The sequence below is a fragment of the Vidua chalybeata genome, chromosome Z (assembly GCF_026979565.1).
Source record: "Vidua chalybeata isolate OUT-0048 chromosome Z, bVidCha1 merged haplotype, whole genome shotgun sequence".
In the NCBI taxonomy this organism is placed as follows: domain Eukaryota; kingdom Metazoa; phylum Chordata; class Aves; order Passeriformes; family Viduidae; genus Vidua; species Vidua chalybeata.
Genome location: NC_071570.1, coordinates 53,887,376 through 53,906,753, shown reverse-complemented (window position 1 = coordinate 53,906,753; position 19,378 = coordinate 53,887,376). Strand labels below are relative to the sequence as shown.

Sequence of the window (19,378 nt, the reverse complement as noted above, 5' to 3'; positions counted from 1 at the left end):
AATCAAAAGTGCTCTGATTTCATTTTCTGCTTTAAAAGAGATAAAATCTGGTATCTCAAGAAAAGCAAAAAACACAAATAGGAAAGAATAAAAATTACAAAAACACAGTTACTGACCTCTGTTTGGCTGTGAGTTTCTTACTAATTATATAATTTTCAATCCCTGTTACCGCAACCCTTATCTGACATTGAAGGTTTCCAACAGATTATTAAAACTAATGTTCCTTTGATCTATTTTCACTTTCTTGGTAATTTCAACTATTTTCTAATTTCTGTCTACTGCAGATAGGAAACAATAATGGCTATGCAGATCCTTCTAGGGTAGCTGTGCAGGAGTAGCAACAGAAAGAAAAAGGTCTATGTGACTTCATGCTTCTTCTTGGCTAAATATGTAAGGAGAGATCATTAACTTCAAATACATCTGCAAATTCATTGACACAGAGTACATGTCAGGTTCTTATTACAATGTCAGCTTCCTGAGGCTATGCTGGGAGCCACAGGATTGGCATCATGAGGGGCCAAAAGATATTGCTACAGGCATGGTTTTGTGGGAATGGCAGCAGACTACCAGATCAGTCCCTGCATATGGAACAGGTGGTCTCTCTCCTTGCCCTTTTGCCTACCTGTTTCCACTTTTAAGCTTTTTACTTGCTCTAAGTACTTTTTTTACCTCTTGCTCTAAGTACTATTTTAAAATGTCTTCTTGCTCTAAGTACTATTTTAAAATCAAGGAAAATTACAAATTAGGACAAGAGCTTAAATGAAGGCCTTCAAAGCCTCCTGAGCTCTATTTCCCTTTTCACTGCTTGCAATGCTGCTTCTGCAGTATTTGAGGTTGAAAAACCTACTCAAAACCTTATCAAAAGCATCAAGCACTGTTTGTGTCAACTTTTTCATACAACAACATTCCTAATGATTTCACTGGGGCATTATCAGGACATAAATCAAGAGTACTTATTCCAGAATCACAACTTTGAGAATGTATACTCTACAAGAGAGAGACCATGAAAGATCAATGGGACAGACAATATGCTGAGGGTCTTCATTAAACCGCTTCCTCTAAAATAGTACCAAGATCCTATCTAACACCCACAGAATTTTACCATGTCTTTTGCTCAAACACTTAATTGATTTAATATTGGCACAGACTGGTATATTCTTGCACATGTACTGTCACATTTTCCAGCAAATTGTTCTGAAGCCAGGTATAAAATTAGAGGCAATATTTAATATGGTCTGGAAGGTGCTTCTCTTTGATAAATGGGTGTTGCTCAAATGAATGTGAATGTGAATAAAACCTCAGTGAATGTGAATAAAACCTGCTTGTTTGCATTGCAAGAGTAAATCTGTGAAAGCCACAATGTTTAACTCTGTGCTACTGAAATCTGGAATAATCTGTGAAACTGGAGTAGACAGTTTCATAGCCATTAAAGTAGTAAATGCTGTCCCTATTTCAGGTTTATTTTTTAATCTGAATTTCAACAATATTAGGGGTTTTTTTTTGCTGTAAATGGACTTTATGTTTATGTGTTCCCTTTTTAAACTACAAAGACATGTTAAATAGCAGTAAATGTGTCTTGTACCTTTCAGCAATATATCCAGAATAATGGAGGTGAAAATTGTGACTGTGATTGACATATGTGTGTTGCTGTGCTGGTTGTGCAGATACAGTCCCAAGTCACACACATGGTCTTTCAGCTGCTTAAGCATAAGGACTTAGAGTACTACAAAGAAAAAAGATAGAAATACTACATTCTAAATTGCACCTTCTAATTCTGATCACTAATTTAATCACATAACTTTCATAGATACTACAGCAAGCTGGTAGGGACCAGAAATGAGAAAAACAAAACAATCATAAAACTTAAGGTTTTTAATGTACCCATTAGGAACTCTCTTTTCTGCAACACACACTTCCCTAGAGAACCCTCCATTACATTGGTAACACATTCTCATTTATTTGTCTCTGACATATTTGAGGTCTTCCAAGTGCTGCTCAGTGTGGCTTGAGTTAGTCAAATCTTGGCCTTCAGGTGACAAAAGGAAGAAAAGCCCCCAACAGCTTAAAGTATGCAGCCAGCTTTTTGCAGAAGCTTCAGAAAAGGTCAACAAAAGGCCATAAGAAAGTCAATCACACTTGATTACATTAATAACCAGTTACAGAAAAGTAGTATAGGAGCTGATAAATTAAAAACTCATGATGAAAAAGTGGCAGAGACAGCTGCTGAGTAAGGTCTTAAAGCCTCAGCATGACTGATGTAGTGTTGTGACCTATACAGTCTGCCAGTTCCCAACACAAGCAGCTGCTAAGGGTGTTGATTGAATGTACAAATGTGTACCAGGGACAGCATCCAACTTTTTGCTGTGTTGAGGTTTGGCCAAGACTAAAACCTTCTGTAATTTTGCCAGAGCACTCTTCTGTCCTCTCCTGTCCTGCTTGCCAAGATCTAAGAAGAACAGTATTTTGGAACCCTGGGACTTCAATTTAGAACTAACACCTTCATCACATCCAGCATGATTTTCAAGAAAACCTTTGAGACTTAAGACACATTAGGAACTGTATGCCTGCTATCTCTTTTTGTTCCTTTCAAGTACAGTTGTGGGAAACATATTCTTTCTCCTTTTATAACAGAAAGGGGAGATAAACAAGGAGATAATTACAAAAGTGGCAAAAATCAGAAATTATTTTAAAATATATTAAAAATTCTAGAAAATAGGGGGGAAAAAGAAGGGAAGAATTGGAGGGAAAAATGAATTAATAATATTGATAACTATTCAGTTCTCTTTTATATAGTTATAAATCAGGAGAAAGTGAAGAACAATAAAATGATGTTCACTTGAGAACCTTGGACTTTTCCAGGGCTTTTTATTTTCCCCTTTGGTTTCCATTTCAATTTTAATGTGAAATCTAGATTTCAATGAGGGTTCAAACAGAGAAAGGAGGGGAGGGGAGGGGAGGGGAGGGGAGGGGAGGGGAGGGGAGGGGAGGGGAGGGGAGGGGAGGGGAGGGGAGGGGAGGGGAGGGGAGGGGAGGGGAGGGGAGGGGAGGGGAGGGGAGGGGAGGGGAGGGGAGGGTGGTTTACTTGAGCAGATATTTCAATGAATACTTAGAATAGAGTTTTTTTATTTTATTTTTATTATTCCTACCACATACATTCTCCTATATTGAGGTTGTTACAGGGTCTAGGGTCTTTAAAGAGACACGAGCAGTTGTTGGTTGCTATAAGGTTGTTTATTACATGAATACATCAGTCTCAAAGGCAAAGGATTCAAGGTGTTAGAATCCATGTTAAAGCTTTTCTAGTATAGAGTCCCAAGCTGGAGCAGCAGCTGCAAGGCTACTTTCTGGTATAAAGTCCCAGGTTCCATGCAGGAACAGCAGCAGCAGCAACAGATGTTCTCAGGCACAGAGTCCGATGTCCCAGGCAGCAGCAGCAGTAGTAGAGTTTGATGTTCCACACAGCAGCAGCAGGGATCACAGCTTTTCTTTTCTTTTCTTCTTTTCTTCTTCATCTTCTTCTTCTCGTGGCTGCTGATGTGTTGATGCTGTGATGGTTGATCATGATGGTGAAGCTGATGTTGAAGATGATGTTACCAACAATGATGATAATGATTGTACCCCACTACAGGGCTTTTTATTTATAAAACATCCAATCAACTAAAAACATGATTCTAAAACATTCTTTCTAAACCAATCTGAACTAGATTCTAATGTGCAAAAGTAGTATGAAAGTAGTGTCAGTTCTTACCTAAAAATCTATGCATATAATATTATCTATTTATGCAAATGCACTATCTGTTTTCTTACTTAAAATTTACATGTATAAGTTTATCTATTTATGTGAATAGTTCTATCTATTAATGCATGTAGTTTTATCTGTTTTACGTGAATAATTCTATCTGTTCTAGTGGCAAGGTTCTGCTACGTTTTTCTTATGATTAGGGCTAAGTTGCTGAACTTTTAATGGGGCCTTAGGGCCTTTGCTAGTTAATACAGTTTCTTAAGGCACTTAGAATGTATTTCTACTTACTTAAAACCTAAATCTTAAACTTACTTAAAACTATAACTTACACTTCTATTTACTTAAAACGTAAACCTACACTTCTACTTTATATCTATGTGGCTTAATATATCTTAGTTTCTCTAAAGGCTTTAATTCAACTCCTGCATTCACCTCCCTCTCTGAGGAACTCAGACAGGCTTGCATTCCAACACTTGTACAAATGCATACTAAAACTAAGTTACTGACTCCAGGCCTCTTTCAATATCTTGTGCATTTAGTTTCTTTGGAATATCTACAGGGTACTAAAGATGAAAGACAAGCTACCTTTCCTTGCCATCATGCCACCAACCAAATTCCCTTCTAAAGTACAGCTTTATGCAAAAATGAGTTGGAGTGAGAGGAATAGGCAGTCATTTAGGGAACAGAAAATGAATTTCTATAATTCCATTGTCAAGTCTGGAGCTCCTTGACTTCTGGGGCAAGTTAGGCATTGGCAGAAGAAGTTACTGGGGGACACAAACACTGTTCTGCAGTTGCAGAGCCACAACCCGGTCTGTGTCCAGGCTGTAAGGTCTGCCAGCACTCCAGGTCAGGACTCACAGCAAAAAGTGATGACCACTCAGTCCTCATCAAATAACGGGAAGCTGATGGTATCAATATGGGACCAGATCATCCCATAAAGAGGGATACAGACAGCCAAAGGGCTGAATGAAGGCTCTGCTGTCTACAGACACTAAAAGCTTGCTGTTGGTTTCCTTAAAAAAAAACCACAAAAAAAAAAAAAAAAAAAAAAAAAACAAACCAAAAACCCAACAACAACAAAAAACCCCCAAAAAACTAACAACCTAAAAGCTAAGCCTTTAGTAGCTATCATGTGCTTCTCAGATGACACCTGGTGGACAAAAGCTAAAGAGATGAAAGCTTCTGCTTTCATAGTGCAGAACCTTGATCCTTACTCATAACTGCATTACTGCACTTACTGCAGGTGCACTTATCAGCTGTCCTCCATACTCTGCTTATCCACCCCAGGACCCCAGTCCATTATTACAGTTTCCCAGAATAAGCACTTATCAACCATGTATCTTTAACAGTTTTTTTTTCAGCACTCATATCCATTTTCTTTATTCTTTAATTATTATACTGACTCATGTCCTGAGTTTGTTTAGTTCTGACTTGCAAATCTGAGGCTAGGCTAGAGTGGACATACCCTTTCCACAAATAAAAATACAGGGAAAGCACATGGTAGCAGCACCAGGGTGCTTTTATGACATGGGATAACTAGACAATTTTATGAATGCCTTCACAAGTGGATAGTTGCACTCCGAGGGTTAAAGGCTTTAACCTTAAACTAATTCTAGTTTGCTTCTGTTACAGTGTCTGTCTTTTCTGCAATTGTCCTAATACATCCCTGTTGAGATCTCAGAAATAACTTAGCAATATAAAGAGTGGAAAAAGGGGTACTCTGAAGAGAAACACGTACTTAGAAAAGTGTTTCTTATGGGGATGCTTATATCTTGTGGTGAAAGAGGTGATGTCCTCAAGGATCTCATGGATAGGAATATTAAGTTCTGGTGCAGTCCTGTTTCTCTATTTGGCTCAAATGATTTAAGAAAATGTCAGATACTGCTGAATCAGTGCTGTGACATATGAGGCCTCTGCCATAAATAAGGTGACCATGATCAATTGTTTGATTGCTGGCATTGCATGTTCCAGGTTTTTCCCTGTTATTTGCTTTTTTTCCCTGTTCTATGTATACTCTATCTCTTTAAATGTTAACAACTTTATCTTTTCCTTGGTGTATTTCCATGCCTTCTTTTTTGTGCCAAATCTTGGAAGATTTTATGAAGCAAAACACACAGAGAAGTCAGGGATTCATTGACTTCAAACACCAAGCTAAGCTGAAAAATAATGTGATAGAGGTCAGAAGGAAATTATGTAATTATCTAGATTGCTTCTTCTGGAGGCAGATTACCTATTTCCCTGTTTGGCAAACTGGCCATCCAAGAGTTGTGGCATTGTATTTTGTCTGGCTGAGGTGGAGGTAACATTCAAACAGCTGTGCTTTGTGTTTGTAGCCACAATGGCTGAGACCACTCCAGTGCTGGGCTGCTGGTGAGCCGTGCTCAGGTGACATCAGGGCTGTCTCTCCAATACTTCTCACAAAGGCCAGCAGGCCTGGAGTGCGCAAGAGGCTGAGAAGGGAGACACAGCTGGGACAGCTGGTCCAAAGTGACCAGAGGGACATTCCATACCATATGATGTGTAAAAACAAAATCTAAGGGGTGGTGAATTTTTGTTATTAAGGTGTTTGTCTTCTAAAGCAACTGCTACATGTACTACTGGGGCCATAGTCCCAGGAAGTAGCTGGACATCACCTGATAAGAGAAATTAGAGAATGAATATTTTTGCTTCCCAGTATGGCCTTTGCCTTCATCTCAACAAATGAGTTTTTCCATCTCATTTTCTTCCCTGCCCTCCTGAGCAGAGCAAATGGTGCAGCTTTTTTGTAGAGTCCTGGTGCCCAGTCAAGGTGAACCCACTGCACGCATATCCTAACTGAAATTAAGCTTTCTCCACAGAGAGAACAAACTAATGTCCTAGCATAGCTGAAAGCCAGCTATGCTGAAAGCCAGGGTTCATCTTTATACCAGCATCACAACTGGATGTCTGAGTCCCTGCTGTTCAAAGTCAGAAGTAACCAAATCTAACTATGCTCTGATACTTGAAATATCCCTGCCTATAGTTTCCAGACCAATTCTGTAAAGTCCTCAGGATTCTGAGTAACTCACAAGTAAAACAGTCATAAAGATTGACCAGATAGAAACTGGTGAACTACTGAGTTACACTATGAGTGGAAACACCTTATTAAAGCACTTTCTGAAAAACGGTGCTTCCTGTAGAGCAGATCCCAACCAATGACCAATTTGCTGCTCACAGTAACAGGAAACTTGGAAGGGCTGACCATCATCAAAAGAAAGCAAATGCTAACACAACTTACTTTTTTTCCTCTTACACCCAATAGTGAAGGCCAAGGCAAAGAAGACTTTGAAACACTGCTGAAAAGAGAATACTTTTACAAGCCTTTCAGGTAGCAATCTTTGAGAACAACCCTCTTGTTGAAGAGTATTTGCAGGGTTTGACATGTTCTCCTTTACTTTTTAGTTTCTATTCAGCAAATACTAAGAGAACAAATACAGCCGTAAAATACAAAGAGGAAAAACGTATCTGGAAAGTGCTGTTAAAAACATCAATTAGGCAATACAATGTCTTAAGCATAGCCCTTCGGGCAGCATCTGTGAATGCGTTTGTGTCCTGCAGCCAGGAAAACACCGGTTCCTAAAACCTCTGTAGCAGGAAAGCCACTCGATAAATAATTATTTCTGTTCCATAGAAATGTTAAATGGAAATTCATTTGGAAGTTTGACTTGCATACATGAGTGAGAAACAAGATCTTCAGAGCCTACCCCCAAGAATTCATTGAATCATTTGGAATTATCCACAGTCTGACAGGCTAATGAGGGTATATCACGGTTTTCCTGAAGTAAGAAATCTATACAAACCCTGGAACATAAGCGGAACCAGGGCCAGCGAGGGCACTCCCCGTCAGCCGCGGAAGGAAAGAGTTAATTGCTGCACCGAGGGGCGCGGCCGCCCCTCCCCTCAGGGGGCCGCCGGCAACATGGCCGCGCTGGCCCCGGCGCTGGCGGCGGCGGCAGGGCGGCTCCAGGTAAAGGGCGCCGGCGCCCCGGCCTGGAGGAGAGCGGACTCCCGGAGGAGCCCCGGGCTGTGCGGGTGTGTCGAGCTGGCCGCGGTGCCCAGCGCCTGTGACAGCCCGTCGGTGTGGCAGACTTGGCGTTTCGAGTGTGCGGGCGTGTCACACCCCTCACTCCAGTTTCGTGTCCCTGCCGCTTAAATTTACTTGAATCGCGCCAGTAGAAAACCGAACTCTGCGCTGTGATGTTGTCTGCTTGAAAGTAACCAACGACCATTAAAAAAAAAGGTTGTTAATAACGATTGATTTTGTCATCTACAGAATGAGAGCTGTTCCAGTACTGCAGGTGCTGGCCGACAGGTTCAGAGCTGGAAGATCAAAACTGAACGAGCTAAGAACTGCATAAGAACTGCAGAAAAGCTAAAAGCTCAGTAAGTTAAACACTTTATCGTAAGTACTTTTTCATTCTGCTCTGGAGGTAACATTATTAACTCGAGGTTCAAAGTAAGACTATATGGTAATGAAATCTTTAAGCTAAAGGTATCCTTTTCAGGAGCTCAAATTATTGTGATAATTACAGTAGCTCAGGATAGGCTAATGAGCTCCAAAATGCCCTGTTGTTTGAATTACCGTTTGGACTGATGCCAGTCATGTAGTAAGACTTTAGACGAATTGCTGCTCTTAGGTGCACCAGAAAAGGAAGTGTGTGAGGCACAGTTGAGTGCTCAGTCTTCCTGCTTAGCTGTGCTTACCCTCTAAGGACCTAAAGCCCTTAAGACATACATACAAAAGGGGAACTGCAGCAACAAAAGTTTGAAAGAGTTCATCTAGAATATCTAGGCCACTGTTTTGAAAAACAAGGGTTCAACACAGCTCAGCCACAGAAGTGATTTAAATCTGCTTCCCCACATCTTGACCAAGTGCTGATGACAACTACACTGGCAGCTGAAAGAACAGGGAGTTTTCTTCTCAAACAGATGAGCTTTATTGGGAATAGCTAATGTAGCCATCTGATTGAAGGAGAGGTTTGCAGTTGTGAATCCTGATTGAACAGGGCACTTAAGTCTCACACCAGAGTTTTACACTGTGTGGCTGAATTGAGTTCACACTGATTACCCTGGATCCTGGGGTGCGGCTGAAAATTTGACTGCTAATGTAATGTAATGTTCCCAATCCGCTTGAAGTGAGGCATGCCATTTAACTGTGGCTCAGCGTCCCTCTGTAATGTTGTCTGTGCTGGGGCTCTATCTAGGTGTGCCACTGCATTAATACAGCCTGTCTGCCTACATTTCCCAGGGAAAACTCTGGCAAGGCTCCCAGGGAGAATGCATGCACATGAAATTTCAGTGTGCAAACCACTGTATGCCACTGAGATTGTTTCCGTGTTAATTTCTTGTTAAAGTTCTTGAGTTACTTTGGTGTCTTACAGCTGCAGAAATATTTTCCTTGAAAACAGTTGTAGAACAAACCAGGGATTTGTATAAAATCCAAGACAGTCCTGTTAACACAGCCTGCACACTAACCTTGGAAAATCTTGGGGCTTTGCTGAGTGTTTGTGCCTTACTCACTGTGGCACCCTTTCTTCCTAGGCTTGCAAATACAGAAAAAGAAAAAACTGCACACCTTTATAATAGGAAGAGTGATTTCAGGGTAGAATATAGATTGCTAGAGGAACTGGAACACAGCATGACTGTGAGCAGGAAAATGGAAAGTAAGTGAGGTTTTATTTGGGCTTGTTTGCTTTTTTTTTTTTAATATGCTGTTGTTTTTGCAAATCGTTTAAAATCAGTAGTACAGAGACATGAGTTTAGAAGGAAGATGGATACTGATAAATGTGGTATTTCACCATGTGCTTATAAACAGACAGTTCACTGCAAAATTCAGAAGCATGATTATTTTGGGCCTCATATGTTTATTAACTGTTATCTTTTAATCTTCATTGTAAAACCACTGTGGTGGAAAGGTACTGTTCAAAAAACTTGGAATCAATTTTGTGTGTATGTTGCAAAACCCAATGTAGTCCAGCTAAGGTACAGTAAAAATATTCTTACCTCAACATTCACACATTGATTGTTGCTTGTTGAATATTCCTAGTTCAAGTAGTGCTGTAAGTTGGTGCACAGTCTGTCCTACAGTATCTGTTCCACTTACAGATTATAATATAGCTCAAGAAAAAAAGTTACTCCCTTTACTCACAGTACTTGAATTCTTTCAACAATAATTGCATAAATCATGCTATGCCATCTGATACAGATCAAAGTAAGTTGGAGAAAGGAAAGGAACGTAGAAACAATTAAAAGTATACTTTCTTACAAATTTGTATATGTTCTGGTGTGCACCTTTTATTTAAGGAATCTTAGAATATCCTTTACATCTTGCAGTTCTTAAGAAATGTACATTTTTGAGGAATGACTAAGCTAATGAGTTCAGATTTTTTTCCATGAGTAAGAAGGGAGCATGGCATATGGATGGAAATGATGCTATGAGATAATAAATAGGACAGTGATGAGAGAACTGTATGTCAGATATGAAGGAGTATATCCTAAAAGATATAAAAATGTACAACCCCCCCCCCCCAATTCCCATTTACTATGTTGAGGTCTTTCAGCATGATCTGTGTGCTGTAAGATTTTCTGTGGCCTTGAAATGAACAGGGCTAATGCCTTTATTAAAGTTCAGCACTTTTATTAAAAAGATCAGCTGGGTTGGGGGCTCAACATGGAGCTCGCCCCTGGTGTTGTAGCTTTCTCAGGTGGCCGAAAGGAAAGAAGTGTGCAGAGTCTGTTGCTGAAGTCCAGAACAGCAGCTGTCCCCGCTCCTTCACTGGTGGCAGCACCAGGGTTCTCTCTTTCTGTCTCCCTGCTTCTCCCAGCCTACTCTAGTCTAGTTTTTTAGGTGGTGGTGACGGACAAAAGTCGATCAGGGGATGTGTTTCCCTCTTCCTCAGCTAGAGCACTTGTCTAGGCCCCTCTACTGTGTTTAGTTTTTGATTTAGGGGTGTCTTTATCCCCTAAAAATACTCCCATGATCCCAAGGGTTTTTTTATTTGCATTTTAATCCCAGAATGGCAGCATGGGGGGGTGGGAGGCCGGCTATCTCCAAGTAGTTTAGAGAAAACAAACAGAGCAATTATCTAATTAACATTTCAATATCGGTACTCAGCTAGAGTTAGTAGTTGTTTCAGTGTTGCCATGGGAACTAGGAAGGCCCTGCCCGCGTCTCTGGGGAACACCTGGAAACTGTTCATTACAGTCTCAGCAGGAATTTGTACTTTCCTTAATCCAAATCTTTTAGGATAGAAAATACAGCCCCTTAGTATCTAAAATGCAGCCAGAACTTCATCCTCTTCAGCAGTGTATTTATGAACTCACGAGGAGCCAAGTGGTAACAATGCAAATAAGTGCACACATGCTTAGAGCACATGAAAACATTGATTCTTTGTCATTTAACACAATGAATAAATGAATCTTGTTGAAGTAGTACATTCACATACAATTTCAAAGTTTGTTTTCTCTTCATAAATGGTTGTTTTGAAGCTTAGGTCAAAGTCTGCCTCAAAATTCTAGAAGCTATCACCTGCATAGGCAATATTCTTAAAGCTCCCCTTTAGAAATGGGAGCTACTAATTTTAAAATCTGCTGATGCTGCATTGGGAACGAACATGGACCACGTGGTCAGCTACATGCAATTACCAGTTAAAATGCTTAGTAGTATCACAGTTTCTTATCAAACAGAATTTGTGTCCCTGCTTAGATCAAACCCCTGGTTTATTTTGAACACTTCATTGCTCTTGTTCTTTCACTGAATTTAATGCATGAAGAAATAGTTAGAACTATCAGCACCTTATTTTGTTTAACAGAAGCTAAAATCCTGCAGCAGCTATCAAAAATACAAAGCAACGTGAAGAAACTTCAGCAGCAATTGAAAGATGTGAAGCCTATACCAGAGTGTAAGTAAAGACGACAGGTTTAAAAACATTTTCCTCTACAGACAGGTTTCTTGCATAGGTGTCTTTCTCCTGCAGACTTGGGACACTCCTCCAGTCTTTAAGATTTTGCAGGACTCTGGAAAGGGAAGACTAAACCTAGAAATGGCAGAAACCTAAGAAATAATAAAAGATTGTGCAATTCTGTGTGGAAACAAAAACTTACTTGGTCTTACAAGTGGTTTGTTCCTTGAGGTTGTTGAAAGCCAGATTTCCTATCTGTAACATTTGCCTTATGGAAAACAAACCTGGTATTCTACTACCATATAACTCCCTTTGATCTGGTAAGAGATCACAGAGTAGGTTCTACAGGGAGCTCATTTCTAGCCATGACACGGTTTGAAATGTGAATTGGAATATTCCACAGAAAATGCTGCAGCAGTTTGTTCAGTTTGGATGTTTTAAAACCTTTGAGAAATAGGTTCTGAAAGAATCATCCTCATGTGGTACCTACTACCATTTGTGGAGCTCGGGTTGAGGGCCTCCTACTAGCTGAAGGTTTCTGATGCTAGATAAAATTCATCCCATTTCATTTATTCAGTGTTTTATCTATTAAAAATCATTATCTACTTAAACTGTAGATAAGACTAAACTGTCAGTTAAGATACTAAGAACTAAGGAGGCATAAAAGCTGAAAAATTAGATTTCGTTTATATAACTTTACCAAAATACAGGTTGGTTGAACTGCATTCAGTGTGTCCATAGAGACACTGGTCTAATTTAAAAGATATTTTAGTCTAATAATATAATCTAATCTAATGGGTGGATTTTCTTCTACTGCAAAATATATCTTCTCTGGACAGCTGTATTACCATCTTAAGTCAGGACTACAGCATGCTGACAGTACAGGACAAAGTCTTACACTGATGTTTCTTTGTCAGCTTTGTATAAGTAGTTGCCTGCAGGTTAAGTAGGAGTGCTGTAGTGGGGTACAAACCAGAGTTGAGTGAGCTTAAATCACTAACTGCATTGCTATAAAAAACAAAAGTGGAACTCTAGGATAAGTCTGTCTTATTTTGGGCATCAGTTGAAGGTTAGTCAAGGTGAGACTTCTTTAAGGGAAATAAACATTTGTATTGGCATTTGCATCCAGTTAGCTAAGTCCTTTCATAAACTCGCCTTCTGAATAAATAAGAGTTTGTCTTTTAAGGCTGTTTGAGATGGAAATGCATGCTTTTTGTACACTGAAATATGTGTCCTGAAAGTCTCCACAAGTCCTGCATTTATGGATAGTACTGATAAATACTGCAGACTTTATTGTTTATCTTTACTGTAGAAGTTATATGCTTTTTTTTTCTTCTTTTCTTTTTTTAGTTGTTGACAAGATCAAGGAAATGATGGAAGAAATTGAAAATGCAATCAACGCTTTTAAAGAGGAACAGAGGCAAATGTATGTTTATACATGTTTCGCTACTAGAAAAAGGGCCTTTGTCAGACACAATGAAAACTTAGCATTAATCTAGCAAATTGTTCTTATGCTTTACTCTTTCGGTAGTGATTCCTGTGGTATGTAAATCAAAGCACAAGCTGTCAGCGTTAGAATCTTGATAAACTGCCTTTTAGAGAGGGTGTTTAGACAGCTATTGCAGCATTCTAATGTAACAACGATTTGCCTTTGAATAGGCTTTTTAGAGATGTTGTAGGAGAGATTAGATTGTGGGGAGGTGTTTTTTTTTGTTGCTGTTGTGTTTTCTAATCGGGTTTGGGGGGTTTCTTTTTCTTTCTACTGGTGTCAGGAGGGGATTGAGTTAATTGTATGCATGCCATAATGTGTTCTTTCAGTAAAAGGATAACTTAATTCTCATTGTGTAGGGCTTTATTACCGGATCATTACGACTGTGCTGTTACCACTTCAGTTCTTAATCTCTGAAGAATAGCTCTTCTGTGGCATTGAACAATTCCAAAATTCATTTTTGGTGAATGGACAATGAATACTGGAATTTTTTTTTTCCTTACATGTCAGTGTTTGTCTCTTTTCAGATATCAACAGCTTTTGAAAGAGGAAAAAGCTGTCATTAATGAGCTCAGTTTCTTTGAGAGAAAAGTGGAACTGTGGGCATTAGGGAGCTCAACAGCAGAAAAAGTTTGGAAATTACCATCAGCCAGGATCACAGTTGATAAAACACTGGAAAATCATCTACCCAAAGAAGTAATAGAGTTTGAAAGATTTCTTCAGCGAACAGGGGGGCGGCAAGGAGGCTGGGATGATTATGATCATCAAAATTTTCTGAAAATACGGACAAAATATAGAGGAAGGCTATCTTACATGGATGAAGCCCTTAAGCATCTCAGTGGAAGAACAAAAGAAGATATAGAACAGCATGACAAATGGTATCAGGAATATGTAATTTTACATGAAAGAAAGAAAGAGGTAAAATAACCCGTCTAAGGCTTTTGAAGATTTCAGAAAATATACTTATTTTTGAAACACATAGACTCTTGTTTTTGTATCTGCCTCTCTGATCATAGTGCTAGGCAGATTTCTCTTACAGTTGATGGTCTATAACTGAGATCTTCAGCATCCCCAACTTGCCAAAGTATTTGTCTTTAATAAATAATTAGGAATAGGCAAAGACCTAACAACCCAGGGAAGTGGCCTGTGTATTGCCAAAGTATATTACAAATGCTTTTGAAGTCTGTGATCTAGAAAGTTAGGTGACCAGCCAGGAGCAGTTAGTGATCCTGTCTTCCAAATGTTCAGAGACATTTGTCTCAGAAGTCTGGAAGAAACAGAAAGTAGTAGCATTTGAAATAGATCAAGCCTCACAACTAAAAGACAGACTGACATGAAGAATAATGATTCCCTTAAGAAATATCTAAGTAATAAAAGATATACTGACATAAGAACTATAAAACAGTGGATTAATTGGAAAGAAAGCAAGAACTGAAATACGTTTGCATTAAAAAAGTATATTACATCAACATTTATAACTACCCGAAGTTATTATGGTTGCTGTAACAGTTTTAGTAGACATCTGTTAAACCTGCTTGTGTGATTCATAAAATAGAAAAAAACAAAAAGAGAGAAAACACATATAGGTGTTGATTCTTGGTGTTCTTGGTTTTAGGTTTTACCTTCAGTAGACTTTTAATTCCTATGTGCATTTTTTGTTCTTGGAACAAATGGATTCATCAGACCGAATCAATGTGAGTATGTATAATATTCCTGAAGACTTTGGATTTTTTTTCCTGTGGTCTCTTGCAGTCAATTAAAAAGTGGAAAGAAAAGCAGCAGCAAGAAAGAAACTTGAAGGAGAAAGAGAAATCAGAAAAAATGCTCAAGGAAAGATGGCTACAGCATGAAGAAGCTCAAAAGCAAAAAGCAGAAGAAGAAAGAAAAAGAAAACAAGCTACAGTTGAAGTCTGGAAGAAACAGAAAGTAGTAGCATTTGAAATAGATCAAGCCTCACAACTAAAACTAGAAGAGAAAGCAAAAAAGCAACAAAAAGAGCGCCAAAGCCATGTGAAATTACTGTTGGAAAGGAATACCTTGCAAAAAAAAGTAAAGGAGGAACTTGAAAAGCTTGAAAATGAGAAGAAAGAAGCTGAAAAGGAGGGAAAAAAGAAAATTGCTGCAGAAGTTTCTAAGTTTCAACAGCATGTGCGTAATTTCACCTCCATTTTTGCACTTTGTTGTTTAAAATTTGATACATCCTACTACAATATAATCAGTTAAACAGATTTTAAAATTCAAGTATCATTCATCTAAATCCGTTATTGATTCCTTACAAATAACAGCACCTATTATTGCAGATAAACAGTAAGAAACTTGATTTTAGACAAAGATGCTCCTTTTCTTCAATATCTAAATTCTACAGGATTATTCAAGCTCATATTTCTTTATCCATATAGAAGTGGTTTTATTTCTTCAGTAAATAATTTTTTTGAGAAAAACTACTTGAGCTACGTTGCTTAAGAAGACTTCAGAGGACCTGAGTATTGTATTCAGATGGGAGGTAGAAAGAGTTGTTTGAATATCCTGCAGGTTTCAGTACCTGTTTGGCAAAGTCAGATCCCATATCAATGTAAATGCAATTACTGGAGAATTGATATTATTGTCAGCGTTCATACTAAAGTTTTATAAACAGAGTTTGAACTACTACTTTATTTCCAAGCCATTTAACATAACTATAATTTGTTTATGCAGGACAAGCTGTAGCATTTGCTACCTAGTGAAACCTTATTCTTTACTATTACAATAATGTCAAAACAAAACCAAACGAAAACACAACGAAAAATAATAAAAACAAACAAACAAAAAAACCCAAGCTGTGAAAAGACTGCATGTATAGTTTTATATAATTTGTTTTATTTCCAAAGAAAAGTTTGCTTTTCCATTCATTATGTTTCAGGATCTACATAAATTGGAACTAAGCATTTTGCAGAAACACGCTAAAGAGATAGAGAAACAGGAAAGAGAAAAAAGATTGGCAAAGTTAAGAGAGAAGGTAACTTTTTTATTTTAACCAGAGATGCATGCAGCTTAGTGGTTTAAGCAGACTTTTTTTCTCATTGATCTAAAAAGCATTTGTTTTTAATTATCTAAATGGTTGATAAAGGAGATCAAAAAATCATGCCTGTTATCAGTAGAAAGAATTGGAGCAGGCATAGTTGTTCCTGTTTAAAAAAAACGGGGGGAAAAATCCCTAGAATTTATGTCTCTCACAGTAGTATTTCACTGGGTAAGACCTATAAAAGTGAGTTCCAATATGGGTGGTGAATTTCATTTTTTCAAATATTTTTCTGGCATTAAATAAGTAGGCTGTCTCCCAGAAGCATTTTGCATACACTGGGTTTAACAGAAGTTTAACCTTTTCTATTATTAAATTATTAAAATTTAATGACAGCAAGTGGTGTCACTGTCTTCTATGGTGAAGAAGCAATGAGCGTCATGAACTCCTTTTGTGATGAACGAAAAAGGCTAATTATTTTTGGTTTTTTTGTTTCACTCTGAGGTCGAGGTTCGGGTCACCAGAGACCGATCCAGGTTGAACCGACCTTCCAAGGGCTGGCAGGAACGCAGGTAAGAGATGGCACCAGCAGCTGCAGAACCGTTGTTGCGCGTTTCTCAGAGGTGAGATGGACGTGCAGCATGACGCAAGTGCACTTTTATACTTCAAGCCTTTTTGTTTTCTTGTCAGAGCTGTCCCAGCCTGGAGAGGAGGGTCGTAGCTGCGCACCAGCCTGTCCCTGCCGCAGTAGCCAGCAGCCAGCACTTCCCAGCACAGAGCTGGCTTCACCCATGGCGTGTATTACCTGTGTATTTTGCGAGTGTCGGGTTTGATACGCCGGCTGTCAGACCGGCCGGCTGTGATGTCCCTTGGCATTAAAAGCGTGTTGTCCCCGCAGCTGGTTGTGGCGGCCCCGTAAGCGTGGGGTCGCCACCCTGGCTCCCGCCGCAGTGAACTGAAGCGCCTCTTCCCTTTCCCTCCATCCTCTCCCTTCCTTTCTCCTTCCTTTTCCCCGCTGCGTCCCGCTTCCGTTTCCCCGCCCCGGGGCGGGCGCCGTGGGTGACGCGATCCGGGCGCGCCGGGCGCGGGCAGCAGCGGCGAGATGGAGATGGCGGCAGCAGCAGCGGCACCCTGCCCGGGGGAGCCAGAGCGGCTGGACTTCCTGCGGGAGCGGCACGTGCGCTTCTTCCAGCGGTGCCTCCAGATCCTGCCCGAGCGCTACTCGTCCCTGGAGACCAGCAGGTAGCAGCAGGCCGGGCTCCTCCGGCGGGACGGGCGTCGCCATGTCCGCCCGGCGCCCCCCGCCCGTCCCGGGCCCGGCCGCGCTCCCCTCCCGTCGGGCGGTCGCGGTGACGGGAAGCCCCTCCCGGAGCGCTGCCGTCTCCCGCGGCCGAGAACAGCGCCCCTTGACCGGAAGGAAAAACATCCCTATAAATCTCCACCAGCAGACGGCTCCCAAAAACTATGTGTTAATGTAGGGGTGTAGTCACTGCTCGCGTAAACTGCTTGACACCCACGAGGGAAGACTTGTTGATCCTTCTAATTTGTTTTAAATCCAGCGCTTCAATCTCTTAATCTGCTCTGGAAGCGATTTTAAAATAAATCACCTAAGCTTTACTTCAGCTCGCAGAAGACTCCTCTTCATGTAACAAATATTTTTAAGTCTTCATTACCTAGTATGAAAGAGAAAATACTACTGAAATATGTTCCTCATTTTGAATTGGAGGGGCATTTGTTCCTCTAATGGCTTCAGAATGTACTTATTTGATATTCTTACATGGGAAGTGTATGAATACCAGTAATGTGATTATCAAGCTGCATTTGCTAAAATATTGGAGACAAGTAGATGGTATGATAATATTATTCAGCCAATAAAATAGTGAGATTCTTTCCACTTTATAATGTCTTAACAAATCATTCTGTGTGGAATGCTCCATGGGTGTGATCAGGTCATAGTGCTTTATTTTGGTTGAGAGCACAAACACCTGGCATAAATATGTAAGGACTAGAACAGATAGTGCTGGGGTATGTGTGAAATAAGACAACTTTATATTGAAAAGTTAGAAATGGAACTACTGGAGAGGGGCCAGCAGAGGGCTTAGAAGACGGTTAACGGACTGAAGTGTCTGTCCTGTGATGAAAGGTTGGGTGAGCTGGGCCTGTTCAGCCTCAAGAAGACATGACTGAGAGAAGGTCTCACCAATGCATTCAAGTATGTTAAAGGGTAGGTAGTGAGAGGATAGGGCCAGACTCTTTTAAGTGGTCCCTGCGGCAGGGCAAAGGGCAGCAGACAGAAAAACAGGAAGGTCCATCTCTATGAGAAAAAACTTTTTCACACTGGGCTGATCACTGAAACAGACTGCCCAGAAATATTGTGGAGTTTTCTTGCCCAGAGGTATTCAAAATCTGCCTGGACACAATCCTGTAGAAACTGCTCTGGGTAAACTTGCATTAGGAGAAGAGGGTTGTATGAGATGATTTCCAGAGGTTCTTTCCAACCCTGGCTATTCTGTAATTTTGTGAAATTTTGATTGCAGAGCTGTAGGTCATTTGTTCATTAAAAATTAGCTGGTGTTTCAGTCTGCTTTCTCATTTATTTTAGGACAGCAAGGTGAAGTCTAGGCATCCTGTGCCTAACTGTGTATAGGCCATAAAATGACTACAGCACGCAGATGTACTAGAGCGATAACACAAATAGCTAACCTTAACCCCACTGACATTTGAAAAGAGCTAAAGAAATGGGATGTCTTCAGCCTAGAGAAGGAGGGATCTAATCACAGTCTTCCATGGGTAGGAAACTGCTTAGAAAGAAAGGTGGAGGTGTCCTGTTTGCAAGGGATCATGGTGCCGAGTCAGCAAGCTGTGGCAATGAGGTATTTACAGGAGAATTGTGTGGCTGTAGGAAAAATCTTTGCTATTAGAAGAGTTAACCATAAAAAGCTTGCCCGCTGAAGTGGTTGAGTCACTTTTGAGGATGTGGCTTCTCAGGGTCTTTGGTCATCTCCTCTGAGGCCCTGTGTTCTTCAAAACACTGGTGGGACCAGTGATCTCCAGAGGCCCTTGACAAGGTAGACATGTTCTGCAGGGGTGCACACCTGTCTGTTGACTAATTCTGAGTGGGAGATTGAACCATAAATGCATAATCTCCAGTTTGATTTCAAGGATATTAAGTTTCCCTTTTTGCCAAGTTTAAGGTCACTGAGTTCAGCAAACCTTCAACAAACCTC

The 19,378-nt window shown here is 40.1% G+C and overlaps 2 protein-coding genes across 2 annotated transcripts in view; both read left to right on the top strand.

Moving 5' to 3' along the window:
- Window positions 1-7,618: 7,618 nt before the first annotated feature.
- CCDC112 (coiled-coil domain containing 112) lies at window positions 7,619-16,930 on the top strand. Its single transcript, XM_053931327.1, has 10 exons — window positions 7,619-7,730; window positions 8,037-8,146; window positions 9,305-9,426; window positions 11,575-11,664; window positions 13,015-13,090; window positions 13,681-14,071; window positions 14,906-15,301; window positions 16,053-16,148; window positions 16,656-16,723; window positions 16,842-16,930. Exons 1-10 carry the CDS (start codon window positions 7,683-7,685, stop codon window positions 16,870-16,872), a joined length of 1,428 nt encoding a protein of 475 aa, XP_053787302.1. The 5' UTR covers window positions 7,619-7,682; the 3' UTR covers window positions 16,873-16,930.
- Window positions 16,931-17,237: 307 nt separating this feature from the next.
- The window catches only part of PGGT1B (protein geranylgeranyltransferase type I subunit beta), a 37,024-nt gene continuing 34,883 nt past the window's right edge, over window positions 17,238-19,378 (top strand). The window contains 1 exon segment of the mRNA XM_053931328.1: window positions 17,238-17,393. Coding sequence (XP_053787303.1) covers window positions 17,254-17,393 — 140 coding nt within the window. The 5' untranslated portion in view covers window positions 17,238-17,253.

Coding starts and splice junctions, on each gene's coding strand:
- CCDC112 (XM_053931327.1), top strand. CDS start 7,683: ATGGCCGCGCTGGCCCCGGCGCTGGCGGCGGCGGCAGGGCGGCTCCAG. Junction 11,665..13,014: donor TGTGAAGCCTATACCAGAGT/GTAAGTAAAGAC, acceptor TTCTTTTTTTAG/TTGTTGACAAGATCAAGGAA. Junction 16,724..16,841: donor AAGGGCTGGCAGGAACGCAG/GTAAGAGATGGC, acceptor TTTTCTTGTCAG/AGCTGTCCCAGCCTGGAGAG.